General features: G+C 45.1%; 1 protein-coding gene across 2 annotated transcripts in view; it reads right to left on the reverse strand.

Annotated features, from left to right (window-relative positions):
• LOC135391455 (axin-2-like) overlaps positions 1 to 14,775 on the reverse strand; it is a 108,930-nt gene that overhangs the window by 78,126 nt on the left and 16,029 nt on the right. For both annotated transcript variants that reach the window (XM_064621713.1, XM_064621714.1), the window contains exons 2-4: positions 11,282 to 11,530; positions 7,803 to 8,018; positions 2,007 to 2,249 (exon numbers count right to left, since the gene is read on the reverse strand). In XM_064621713.1, the coding sequence (XP_064477783.1) occupies positions 2,007 to 2,249; positions 7,803 to 8,018; positions 11,282 to 11,413 (591 nt within the window). In that variant the 5' untranslated portion in view covers positions 11,414 to 11,530. The remainder of the gene's footprint in view (positions 1 to 2,006; positions 2,250 to 7,802; positions 8,019 to 11,281; positions 11,531 to 14,775) is intronic.

Consider the following 14,775-nt stretch of genomic DNA (forward strand, 5'->3'; position numbering starts at 1 on the left):
TTATCTTTTTCTTAACAAGAGTGTTCAAAGCACCACACTTTCGGTCAGTACACTATCAGTCACAATACCAAAAAAGACAGCAGCCCTTTTCTTTTATGTGTTCAGCCCCTAGTGAGTCAGTGGCCACGGGGTTTCTGGAGGGACAAGACGTCCGTCCGTGTCCTCCGATAATGTGATCACAATCCCGCGGAAACCGGAAACTACGGGCGCATGACTCAGGTGGAGAGAGGCAAACGACGCTGCGCGGCATGCTGCGCGGTTCATTGCCATGTGTCGGGAGCATTTTCTTTTGAAACTTCGTTGTACGGGTCGTGCGCTTCGAAGTCGGACCGCAGAATTACTTCGTTATTTCGGTAGTTTCGTTGTAAAGGATTTCGTTATAAAGGTTGTAATTACACATTGCACCCTATATTGCACCCGATAGACGGAGCGCTGACCGGACCGTGAAAAACATTCGTAATAATGGTCTTTTCGTTAAAAAAGCATTCCTTGTAAAGGAGTTTGACTGTATATTAAACCATATTTTGTCATTTCACATGTACAGTGAAACCTCGTTAATGAGTACCTGGCGGGGATGCGAAAAAACTACGTACTAAGCGGTAGTACGGCTTAACCAAAAACTCAAAATACAAGTCCACGTACTTGTCTAATGGAAGAAAAATGGAACATGTTCGACAAAATGAGGATAGATATCACCATTTATTGACTTTGCAACAAGATAGTCCATTATTTTCGCTTCGTACCGAGGCAGCCTTGCAGCAATGATCGCGGCTTCAAATCCACATACATTCCTGTCGAGCTGTACAAGAAGTCCCCGTTTTCTGACAAACTGATCGATGGTATGAATAAGGTCCAGTTTCTTTTTGGTGTTCAGGACACGGTGGCATGGCACTGTCCCACAAGCCAACACAAGTGACAAAGAAGTGAGAAACGAAACTATAGGAGGGGGAGGAGGTTTGGAGCCTACTTGCCCTCTCCACTCTGCGGTAGAATGACCTCTCCTCCTCGCAGGAGTAACATACTGGCGTCACCCCGTCTCTGGAGGAGCCACATGCTTCTATATCTTTGTTTCTGGTACGGGAGGAGCTAGTTTTTTTGTTCTGCACGGTCTGTTTCAGGACCAAAAGTACGCATTAACCGATATTGAGGCTGCGAGCAGCTACGCTTAAGCGGGTAGCAAATACATTGGTTTCAATGGGAGTCGCGACAGGGATTCAGCGCAACTACTGCTTAAGCGGAATTACGGCTTAAGCAGGTACGTATTAACGAGGTTTTACTTTATCTAGGTGAGAACCTGATAATTCAAATATCCTTGGTCCCCAGGAGTTTGAATTAATACGAGTCCACTGTACGTCCTCTATGAAAGATGAAGTTGATGTCCAGGAATTTAATTGAACTGTCGTGAGTAAACTCATGTGTCACCACTAGTGGCCACGCATGTACAAGGTGTGTACGTGTGTGACACACATACAAGGGAAATCACTGAGGTCAAAGAGGTCAGTCGATAGGGCCCCACGTGTGTTAGCACCCCGTCAATTGTGCTAACTGACAAACTGGTTTTTCTTCGTGAACGTGGTTCCGTGCAGGCGTATGACTAACTTATTGTAGTTTTTCTAAATAAAATTTTCAGCTGGAAGTCAGTGCTCGTCCTCGTCTTGTTTGTGCACTGTTTAGCTATGATTCCGTACCAAGTAGGCCAATCTTCTATCTTTCTCAACGAGTCCAAATCCATGGAGCTTTGCGGCTTCTTTAGAAAATGTGTGGAAGCATGTAATGTTCACCAACGACATTGATCGTATTTGACCTTCATCAAACATTAAAAGCCTTTGAACGAAAATAATAGCATTTCAAAAAGAGTTTTGCCACAATGATTTACCACGAACACTGGCCCTATAAATCTACCACATTTAAGCACATTTGGCAGAATGCTAAAAGATGCAGCCAATTATTTGGCCACATGCTACATTCAGCACCACATTGTAATGGTAATCCTGGAGACATCTCACCGTTTCACTGGTATGTGAAGAATTGCGAGATGCTTGCATGCGCTGCACCGTTTCCACGTACAGGTCAGACTGAAGGAAGCGTGGGTAGGCTGTTCGTTGCAGAACAGCTTCATATTCCTGTACTGCTCGGTCGAATGCATCTGGTTCGCCAGCTTTCATTTTTTCTGTCACCTCAGCCAAAGCAGCAGCTGACAGTTTCACCATGTTGGAACGGATGTAGGTCCGGTAGATGATATTCATATACTGCACACAGATAGACATTAATCAAAGACAAATAAAAATTTTGCCACTTATAAGTACAGCCAAACTCGACAGCCCAGGCAATGAACTCTAAAAATATGGGAGAAAAAAATATGGGAGCAGTAGATGTCTATTAACATCAAGTAGAACTGTCTGTGAAGGGTTGATACACAGAGCTGCAGAACTTCACATCAAGGGCATGACAAGGATTACAACTGGAAAACAAGGAGCACTGTCGTACACTTTGAGGCCATAACAACGAAACACAAGTAAATTATGATTTTCCTTAGTATACCATATATGAATAGCAAAGAAGAAAAGATAAACACAGAATGATAGAATTCTGGTACAATAGATACAACAAGGCACATATAGGTTGCATTCCATTTTCATACTTGCCAACCTGACGAACTCAAAATTCGGATGACTGCACTCAGCCTCAGCGCAACCGAGGGGGAGGGGGGCATTAATTTTGGACGCCACTGTATTGCGGTTCCTGTACGTAATACAGGAGCGGATTTTTATGCACTAACAGGTAGCGCTCGTTGTCGCATAAATCGTTCTAGGCCAACCAACCTTCACAATCGTATCGTTTTATCTTCCAATTGGAAGGAATGTTGATACATAAAAAGGTGTCTGCCCCCTTCCTCAGCTTATCAGGAGACAGAGCGATATCATCTGCGATGATGATAGGCAAACTGTGTTCTATGCGGTCAAAAGCGCCCCCTGTCGGTGCCTAAAACTCCGCTCTCCAGTAATAAGTAGCCACTATCGCGTGGGGCACTATTGTGACTTCTGTCAACCGCAACTGCGAAGACTGCTCGTCTCAGGCTCTCAAATATTGCATTTTGCGTGGCTGCAGCCATTTCACCGATGATGGCAGTGGCCTTCGTCCGTCCACACCAGTGGCACTTCGCTTCATCACATACTGGGAACATCTTCCGGAACAGCCGACACACGTGGTCACTTACGATCCGCGGCTGGTTGTGCTCAACCAGAACCTGTGAAAAGGCACTTGGCACGTATGAGGAGCACGTGCAGGTATTTTTCTGTTTGGAGAGCACCATCGGAGGAGACAAAACATCGTACGAGGCTGAACTGACGATAGGACGATAGCACGTCTTCTCGGGAGACACTGACACAATGAACCACACGATCTGCCGCGACCTCCAGCCATGGATGGTCATGCCATGAAACGTGTTACGTGCTGGCTAATGCTTCAGGAATGCTTTTGCGCAGGCTTTAAAAGAAAATGAGAGAAGGAAAGCCCAAGGCCCCAATTGTTCCGGGAGATTGAAGGGATCCGTCAGTACAATCAGGAGACTGAACGAAATTTGTGAGCCTCCCGAATAATCCAGGAGAGTTGGCAGGTATGCATTTTCCAAATGACAAACACATCTAGTAGTTTGATATCAGTAGTTAATCAATAATTAATGGCAATATAATATAGACACACTTCAGAATAAAATGTCCTAATTTTGTGCCATCTTTCCTATGCACCCAGAAGTGCATAATGTGTTTTTCTTGAGTACAGGAAAGCATACAATGCGTCATTATTACAATGACAGACGAATAACAACTTATGCTAAACATTCTCCGTATCTTGTACTTTTATTTGGTCATCTCATCACATTTTCTACTGCTTCGTGCACAGATGTCACTACATATATGTAGTTACAAGTAGTTACAAGCAAATCTGCAATAACCGGACATTCACAACTTCTTGATGCCTTCTTGTGCTGCATGCCAAAAGGTGTCTGTTTCAGTTTCGGCCCTGTAGCTTTTCAAGGTGTCTACCCAAAATCCCTGACTTTTCCAGGTTTTCCCTTACCATAGCCAAGGTTTCTGCCTGTCAGTAATTAAGACTAGCTACTTTGTGAAGCATGAACTAAAGAGTTCCATGCAACGGCCAGGGTGATAAGGGCACGCATCTGTAGTGGACAAGTTTCGACTTGACGTGTGCATGCCCACTTAACGTGTGACTCAGTATCTCGCATCGACAAACACTGAGTGCATGTAACGACAAGTGGTTGAAGGAACTAATTTTTGCGAAATTCGCGGGCGCTCTTTTTTTTCGCGAATTTTAAGTTCCGCGAAATATTCGAACCAATGACAGAAAAATATGCGAATGAAATCTGTAATAATTTGACCCATAACGCTGAGACAACTTATGTACGCAGTTTCTTACGCTATTGCATGCACTGCGTTGCCTTACGAAGTGTTGCTGTTCAGCCTTCACAAATCCCGCGCAGACGTCGGCATCCCGTGATTCCAGTTCCTCGGAATCCTGGATCATCCAGCCAGCGTGTATGGGTTTAAGCACACTGCCACGCCGATTTTTCTTTTTTATCTTCCATCCAGAAGTCTGCTATTCCACCCCATATCACCTAATTTTACCCTATCTTGTGGGCTCATGAAGTAAAAAGCAGCTTCCTGCCCATTTTTTCGAAGACATAAAACCTAGAAACACAAGGATCTATGCATACACCCTTGAATACCACAGGAACTGGAAAATCAGTTTTTTTCCTGGTACAAAATAAAAAATAAAAAACACTTCTCAGATTTCAGATGAACACCGGTTCAGGGTGTCTACCATATTGCAGCCTTCAAATTCCCTGACTTTTCTAGGTTTTCATTGACTATTTCAAGAAAACTCTCTGACCAAAACAAAAGGGAACTCTGTGGCTGCTGCTACGTTTTGATACAGATCCCATAGGGTGTTGTTTCCAATGCAGCCCCCAATAGACGGATTATCTCCGATGAATAGAAGGATTAGTCGTTGTGTAGGGTACACCACTAGAGGGCGCTACGAGCCGCGCTTCATCACTAGGGGCCGCTGCTGTCGCATTCCGTGGATGATGTCATTGCTCCATTGGGGAGCGTGGTGAGAGACAGCGGACGCACAGGATGGCGATGCGAAGTAGAGTGCCCTTCTGCTTTCTGTGGTGGCGCTGCGGGCGACAGGACAGACAGGCGCTCTCGGTGGCGGCTCTCGGGCGTTGTTATAGCCTCGTGACCGCGATATTGACTTCATACGCGGCGTCGGCGGCAAATGGTTTTCGCTCCATTTATTGTTCAACTGATGGTGGTGGTTTGAGAGCTCAATTACTACGCTGTGAGATTGGAGTGTACGGCACGCATACGGCATACGACAGCATAAATAAATAAATATAAACAAAAGGACGTGCACGGTAAATTTCACCACATTTTTATGGCTTCCCATCTTACTACACTTTGCATTATAAGGGCGCTTTCGAGAACCAGTTCTTTCACAAACAGCCGTGTGCATCTCGTCGTTTATATATTAGTCTTGGATACTTTCCTTTTAGTTGCCTGATAGCGCTTTTGCGACTCCAGCGGGTATATTAGCAGGCTCCAGAATTGCACAATATTATTTTGGTGATGCTGCAGATGTTCAGGCAAGAGCGGAGGAAAGTTGTTCCCTATTTGCTTTATGTATTTATTCACTTCAGTATCATTCTCACATACTAGTTTAAATTTAATTAGCGGGCAGTAATAGTGCAGTATAAGCATCTTGATTTAGCACACTACAGCGCTGCAGGGTATATTGTATAAGCACCTTATGGCTGCAGAATCACTGGGTGAATTTCAGTAAAATTCTAGTGCTCTCTTTTTTGTGGTGGTCACTGTTACTAATATAGGGATCCAGTTAAGTGTTGTGGCAATCCCAATGTCAACAGTCATCTGCTACTATATAGGAAAGTGAGTCTCAATAAACATGATAGCCTCTAATGTCAGTATGACAAGGTATGAATAAATGCTAACGTAGTGCATGCTTGAGAAAGAGCACACAGACTGTTCCCATTCTGAATAGGAACAACGAATGCAGTGCACACCTTTGTGTGTACCAGTCGTTCTCCACATTGGCCTCGGATCACAGTGCTGATTTAGAGCTGCCATATGATTTTGAACAATGTGTTCGTTTAGTGCGCGCCATCCTCATCACTGACTAGTCGGAAGGTGTAGCGCCTACATTAGTGCAGCGTTCCCGTGAAGCATTTGCTGTTGGTCATTATTATGTCACGTTGCTATCATTTTCTGCACCATGTACGCCAAAAATCTCTACTACATACGCTTTTTTTCTATCCAAGACTAATATATAAACGACGAGATGCACACGGCTGTTTGTGAAAGAACTGGTTCTCGAAAGCGCCCTTATAATGCAAAGTGTAGTAAGACGGGAAGCCATAAAAATGTGGTGTAATTTACCGTGCACATCCTTTTGTTTATATTTATTTATTTATGCTGTCGTATGCCGTATGCGTGCCGTACACTCCAATCTCACAGCGTAGTAATTGAGCTCTCAAACCACCACCATCAGTTGAACAATAAATGGAGCGAAAACCATTTGCCGCCGACGCCGCGTATGAAGTCAATATCGCGGTCACGAGGCTATAACAACGCCCGAGAGCCGCCACCGAGAGTGCCTGTCTGTCCTGTCGCTGTCCTGTCCTGTCACGAGTGTCTTGGACTACCAGCATTTGAGTATCAGAAACACTGAATTGTTGACCACACTTTCAAATGAGGATGTCGATCATGTTACTGCGACAGACATGTTTAGTAGAGGCCAAGACGTAAATTCGTCGACGATAGAGACAAACATGATGTCGCTGCTTGACACTTCAGCAGTGCTAGTATCAACATCATCTTCTGCACCAACAACCTAAAGAAGGTAAGTGACGGCAATGACGAGGATGTCGTTGATGCACCCTTGTCCACAACCGCAACCCTTGATGCGGTGGATGAGTGCACGTAAAGGTAGTACTACACACTCGCTGAAATTTGCCACGATACGTTGTTGCGCTGTGAAGCAGATATGGATAGACACGTTATTTTAAGTTCTTTTTTTTTTAATTCCGCGTTAGCGCCTCAAAGCAACTGTGGCAATGAGCGGCGTACAGACGTGGACAGGTGGAGAGAGGAGAGCAGGAAGGAGTGGGGGACAGAGGGGTTAGTATGCGTCCTGTGCCGACTTCAGGGGAACTGTGTCGACATTCGTCTGGAGGGTCTTCAGAAAACCGAGGGAAAACCTCAGACAGCACAGCCGGTAACAGGATTCAAACCTGTGTCACCTCCCAGTCTCGGCATGGAAAGCGATCATCCTAACCACTATGCCACGGGAGCTGCTTTATTTTAAGTCAATTTGAATGTTTGGAGTGAATGTTCTTTTTTTTTTAATAGATTAGATTTATGCCAATCGTGAACTGATTTCATGGCTCCTCGAAGCGCAAAAAACTGGTCAGCAACTTTCACTTTCATAGTTGTAGGGTATCACTCCCTGCATCCCACATATCTGACAGTTAAGTTGTGCAACACTAAGTGCAGTCTCACAGTATAGCCTAGTTGCACCCGTGGGTAGTTCTGCTCCGTGAACCCTAAATTATGTATGTAGCTATGTTTTGGCGTACAAAGTCTTTGCATTGCTTTGTATGCATGAACACTTGCCATAAAAGGCTTGGCTGACCATAAACTCTAGTTGAAAGAGAGCATCCGCTGAGCAAGAAGTGAAAGTGAACACGCAAGGCTTCTACTTACATGCTTGATGTGAGGATCCTCGCATGAGCGCAGACCATTGCATGCATGCAGAAATGAAAGGCTGCCTCTTTGACCACTTTCATGATCCAGGAAAGTCTCGAACAGCTGAACTCCTTCTTTATCACATAGTAGATGGGAAAGGTCTTGAGCCCAGCGAAGGCATCTCTCCATGTCATCTTCTCCATCTTCGTTTGACTTGCTCTTCTCGCTCTTTGCCTGCATTTAAGTACATAGTAGAGGCGGAAGCTGAGAATCTCAAACTCTGGTAGTTTCACTATAAAAATTGTGGTTATCAAAAAGGATGAGATCGAGTACTAAAAGTAGTTTCAGCATTACCACAACCAGAGCAAGTGACATATACACTCCTGGCTCGTTATTATGGACACTTTAGTCCCCGAAAAAAACTGTTTATAAAGTGAGTTGTCCATATTATCGATTACTAGAGAAAAACAAAAGGAAATGTTGATGAAGGAAAGCAGTAATCACGATTTGTTCACATGTACAACGCCATCCATATTAGCGAGACACAAATACACCAAAAAAGTTTGGTCCTCATAAAAACTGTTTATATTTTGAGTCGTCCATATTAACAATGCACCGCTGTACACACAAAAACAATAGTGGAAACACAAACCTTGGTCAAGTTTTTGGTGTGCCAACACATCAAAACACAATAAAAGCATCCAAAGCTAAAGAAGCTCAGCAGGCAAAGTGCAGGTTAAAGGAGGATGGAAGGCCCCTCGAACATGTATCTTTTTACTGCGTGATATGAACATATACTACCTTCAGGAACTGTCGTGGGAAATAGTTACTTTGGAAAGTGTGCATTTCTTGAGAAAATTAGTTTACAAGGGTGTGCACAGCGGTGCCGATCTCTCCCTGCTCCTAATGGCATGTTGCAATGTCAGGTCAGCAGGGAACTTTTATTGGCATGGAAGGAAGCGAGGCGACAGCTCTGCTTCAGACACAGAGATGGGTGGCGCTAAATACAGTCACAGAAAGAAAACAAAAACTAAGATAATAAAGCATGTGGTTTACTATTGGGCAGCTAAAGACTGGCAAGCCAAGAGAAGGAGCTTCTCTGATCTGAGGATTAAAAGCTCTCTTGCACTCCAGGGTTGCCTGATGCTCTCATACCTTTTGTGCAAATGTGTGTCCCATGGCTTCTAATCCTAATTTCCACGCTACCATGCTCCTTTATACCGACCTGCGCACTGCTATTTCGAGTGATGTCTGTTGTGACATCATATCACAATTGTCTGACACTTTTTTGCTGCATTAAAGTTATTATATGCACATACGGACTGCTAGATTCGAACATGTTGCCAGAAAACTCTGCAAAAGACTGCTTCTTTTTTTTGCCAGCAACATTTGCCACATATTGATACCATTTTTATTTGATTTCAATTGATGAAATTTAATTTCTTGAATTGAACTCCGAAAGTTCCCAAGTCAACCTAACGTTTTCCTTGCGGAAATGGGTTCCTTGTGGTCATTTTACTCAGTATAGTGCTGATAACACACTTAATGCAACGACAATTGCAGAAATAAGTGCGCCAAAAATCCGCGGAAATGAGTCCTTGGCTCCGCCTCTTTTTTGTCGGCTCTAGTTTGAGCACCAAAGTGTGACGAAAGGAGGTTACATTGATACGCCATATGAGGGGGAGAGGGTTAGAATCCCAACCTACAGAACAAACATGTGTGGTGAGTGCGGGAATCAGTGCTATCTTATAAAAATGAGGTCACCCGACGTTTTGGCAGGCGGGGAAGGTAAGCGAAGGGGTGCGTGAAGTTGGCACACCTCTTTTGGCGCACTCAAATCAGGGGTATGACAAACCCAGAGCAGCCACTAAACAGCGAAAAGCAACTTTGGAGCACTACACTGCTCGCTTGCTGATGCCGCTTCTGGTTGTCTGCTCATGCAGTGCACAGAGGGGGGACGCTTTCGCTTAGTTTGGACCTATAGCAACGTTGGAAGAGACGACGGTGGTTGTGAAGACTTCTCCTTGTAACAGCGAATGAAAAGAAAAAGATGAGGATTTGTAACAGACCTCATAAGAGCTGTTTACTGTGCATGGCATGAAGACGTCTGCATTAGAGCACTGCATTTCCCGCGAATAACCGCCAATATCCGTGTAAAAGCTGTCCACTAATAAAAAAGCACGATAACAGTTATAAAAATATTATAGTTTACTGAAATAGGGGCATTGGGTAACATAGCAAGTCCGTAATTTGTTTCAAAGCCCACACTTCGAAGCTTGCTTCGAAGGTCATCCTGCCGCCGCTCAACAAAAGTACCTCACGAAAAATCTCAAGCACCCATGCGCTTGTCGTCTACTTCCATGTACACATTTGAAACTGGAGCTCGAAAAGCGGCACGGAGTTTCTCACTCTCTGGTGTGCGAGTGGCGCTTGTGTCGCGTTAAGTGAGTGGAGTCTGAAACAGCTGCACTCCAGAGCGCCTACATAACGCACCCAAGTAACCTCCTTTTGTCTAGAGATGCGAAGCCCCGGAAAAAAAACATAATTTTTGTGGGAAAAAAGTTTTTTTCCTCGTCCCCGGAAAAATTGCCCAAAATTTCCAGGCGACAAAATTCAAAAATGTTAGTTTTTGTGTTCGGTGCGTTCCAACCCGCCAATAGTGCCTTAGGTGCCTCTAATCCGCCAACAACTACCAACTTAGAGCTCCGTCTGGCTGCTCCAAGCGATCGCCATCGCGTTCACATAATGTCAGAGTTCTGGTCGGAGTGAACGGGTTGTTCCAATTACCTATCGCTGAGTAGACAGCAGTCTCAAGGGATGCTCTGCTCTGCATTTATGCCTAGAGGGTGAACACTACTAAAGTTTCTAGCTCATTGTATGCTGTGGCTTGGCCGGCAATGCTTCGACTCAGCAGTAACCGCGTTTGTTTCCGTTTTTTTCTAGGAAAAAAAGGAAAAAACGTTGTTGTTTTTTCTAGCGATCCAAAATTTCCGGAAATTTTGCATCTCTACTTTTGTCACACTTTGGTGCTTAACCTAGAGCGCTCAAACGAAAAATTGGCAGAGCAAAGGACTCATTTCCGTGGAGTTTTGGTGACTTTATTCAGCAATTGTTGTTGTGTTACGTCTCTTATCAGGTGTATACTGAGTAAAATCACCACGAGGAACCCATTTCTGCAAAGGAAACGTTAGGTTGACTCGGGAAATATCAGAGTTCAATTCAAGAAACTAAATTTCCACCAACTGAAATTAAATAAATATGGTACCAATATGTAGCAAATGTTCCTTGTAGAAAAAAAATCCCATGGCCACATGCCTCTCCGTTGCTTACGTTATTTACTATGAATTTCTATCATGGTTGGTGGACCAACCTGTATGTAGAAGACTCATATTGTTGGCGCCTCAAAAGCAGCCAACATCAACAAGTATCCTTTGTGAGGCGTGTTCTTGTGGCCCTTTCAAAACATGTACATAGTGCACCAGTTCCTAAATACTCACCATGCTGGGATCCAACATAATCTGGTGAGGGGGCCCCTTGTAATGCTCGTGGGGCGGCCGGCCGGGGACGTCGGCAGCCCCGTCTGCCTCTTCCCGTGCGGGGCTGTGGGTGACAGCCGCCGTATCGCCCATGGCCCCCTATATGTCAGCCACCCCCACCTGCCCAGCCTATTAAATGGGCAACAGCAGCCCCACACTCCCACATGGCAGCAGGTTGGCCTCCCCGGTTCCTTCCTTCACCTCCTCCACCTGCAAGTGCAACGAAAAACTGCTGCACTACAATGGGTAGCAAAGTAAAGAGATACACGAGGAAGATTCGGAAAATATATTGGAATGAGAAGTAGGCCTCTGACACAATTTCGTGGGATAGTTCCGCCACTGCTGAACACATCAAATATCAGATATCAAATCAAATATCAAACATCAGTTCACATTTCAAATAAAACTTTTAATGACAACTCTCTCCTCAGTTGCAAAATCGAGGACACGGCAGCACACCTTATAGCCACAATACTTGTATAAGGGGGATACGCTGTAAAGGCTGAGAGGGCTTACCTCTACGCATGTACATTATAAATGTCATCAAATGCCATACAGAGTATGCTGAAGCTCACAAAGAGCACTTTCTCTGCTACTGCCGCACCTGCTGTTTGGCCCAAGGAATCCGACGGCAAGCGCGCGATCCCGACGCACGCGAGACCACGTCCCCTCTTTCGAACAGCGCATGTCACGTACCACGTGAGCGTACGTCACGGTGTGACGAAGAATGGGGACAGAGCATGGACGTACCGAGAGGGGGTGCAAGAAGGCTGTGCCCTCTCCCCCCGTGAAACATCCAAGTAACTTGTGAAAATTGTGCGCTCACTAGTCATATGTCGTCATGATTATTCTCAGATTCTACGATGAAGTTCTGGACACCCGCAGCGTTCGTCTCCAGGAAGAGAGGTTTGGGGGTAGGGGGTTGCACGATTTGCTCTGCTTGCTAGCGACAGTGGCGGTCTCCTACGAATGACGTCATGTGAATAAACCCTATTAGCCGGCTGCCCGTCTCGTGCGCAGGCATCACGTGGCATCATGTTACAGAACGTGACCGATATTTTCTTTCGCTGTTCTCACTAGCGACCGTCCAGCGAAGTACTGACTAAAGCAGGTTCTGACCCATGAAAGGTCAACAGCGGTTGCCAGGCAAACGAGCTCACCATAGCTACGAACATGGCATGTAAAGATGTCAGCCTCGGAAAAGGCTCGCTACTCTACGCATTTGCCACGATTCCCCTCCGTAAAGCCTCAGAACGTATTTTATCTTCGAGAGGCGAAGATTTCATTTGCTCAAGTACTGCAGCCATGGAGGGATGATAATCAGTGACGAAAACTAAAGACTGGCTGTTTAGGTACGTCTTTTTTTCGAGACCTGCAGCTTATCTTCTTATCTCTGAAAGCCACAATTAGCGTGTTTTAGTAGATCTGAAGCCCTTTACCATGAAAACGGTACGATAAAAGAAGTGTGAAATTAGAGACACGCAACGTGATGTAATCCACAACAAAGGAATCAGTCGACTGGCTAATCCTTTCTTTTTTCGTTGAACCGTTATTGTGAAAGCCCTTTCGATCTACAAAAAACCTGCTAATAGGACTTCAGCTGTGAAGCGGATTACGTCGCTTCTTGATACACAACGAACGTGCACGTCTACGCTTGACCTGTTTGTGATCCACGCGGCGAAATCATAGCCTCGCAGTTTCGCAAAATGATATCACTCGGAAATAACGCGTAAACAACGAACCGTAGGTAAACTACTGCGTTCGACCTCCTCTGAACGACTTGTTTTCTTTCGGTTTTTTTTTTCTTTTCTTTCACTCCCAATGCTCCTCCCAGACTAAGAAGAAAAATCCGAAAACTCTACCAGCCACGTAAGTATGCAGGCGCACACAATGACTGTATCATGCAATACGCAAGCATGTATAAGACGCACACACGCGATGCAGCACGGTTTAGAAAAGAGCAGGTTCAAGAGTGTGTACACGAAACAGACTGCAGAATGGGAGCCCTCAACGCGAACCATTTCTGCTCCGCTGAGCAACAATCCTTTTATATAGCCTTACTCGTAATATGTCGGGGAAGATTCTTTTGTGCATAAGTCTCACAAGCGCAACCTTCCCTGGTTTAGATAAGCCAATTTTTTGCTGATGTCGACAACCCAAGCGGCCCAGCAAATGCATTGTCTCGTTACAGCTGCTACACGGCCGTTTGCCTCCACTTTTAAACTGAATCAACTGAAAGCCCACCCATCTTTTATTCTACTTTGCAGTACCTGACGTCCTGACGTTGGTAAAATGTAAACGCGAGGTCTTTTCTCGACATAAGATGGCATAGACGCAGGCAAGCAGGTGGATGAGATCCATGAGGACAACAGCCTGAACCTGGGTAGCAAAACAGAAAAAGGACGACACGGCCTCCGTGTAGTCTTTTCTCAAGAGCAGGCAGTTGTCTTCGTGCATCTTTTCTCTAGGGACGGGCTGTCCTAGACAGGTACCGGAAATTACAGACACTCGATCGAACGGAAGCCAAACTAAACCTCGAGCGGTTCTCGAAGCGGTTCAAGTGTTTCCTAACCCACTATTACCTTATGCTTTGGGTATCTTAGAGACAAAACGCTTTTACATACTTGACCAAGAATGGTCCGTTCACGCATCTAACGCGTTACTTGCGTTTCGGCACATATCGCGGAGCAGCAGAAGCGTCACCGATTCCAGTGTTGTGGGATTTCATTTTCGATTCCAAAAACGGCCCTATAATGTGGTAAGAGAAACGGCGAAAGACCAGAAGCACCACGCAAGGTATTTGGGCATCATTTCGCGAAGTACAAAACTGGCGTCGTGTGAGCTTCCATCCACTTCACTCCTTCTTCATTGTGTAACTTGGGGAGGAAGTACCTTTAAAAAAACGCGTGCAAGGGACAGTTCCTTAGAAATCACGAAGCTCAAGTACAGAGAGTGAAACTGCATTCACTTCGGAAATGGTGAGTAAACGTTCACAGTCGAACGCCGGCGGCCCATACGTCATTTCAAAGCGTCCAGCAATAATGTTTCTTTTCTTTTTCTTTTTTTTTTTTACTTTAAGAATGTTTTGATGCCACCAGATGGCAGAAATAGATTGTTCCATCCGTGCAAGAGGCAAATCTGAAACGGGGCTGGAGCTTTCCTTCACTTCTCGTTCGAAACCATAACAGGTTGTGTTTTATAAACGGAAAGTGACTTTTGACGCAGTCGGAAGAGGTCCTAACGTTCTTAGTTTTCTTACTGCAACCTGAGCAAATAGATGAGCAGCATGACGTTATCTGTAGAACGAACGGGAAGAACATACTATCCACTCGAGACCTGTTATCGGAAGGTTCAAAGACGCACGTTTGCACGGACAAAGGGAGGGGGGGGGGGGGAAGCGCACGTGGTTTTTACGTCGTCGTGCGTATTTTTTTTAGCGCCCCTATCCTCTAAGA

This window comes from Ornithodoros turicata, chromosome 4 (assembly GCF_037126465.1).
Source record: "Ornithodoros turicata isolate Travis chromosome 4, ASM3712646v1, whole genome shotgun sequence".
NCBI lineage: Eukaryota > Metazoa > Arthropoda > Arachnida > Ixodida > Argasidae > Ornithodoros > Ornithodoros turicata.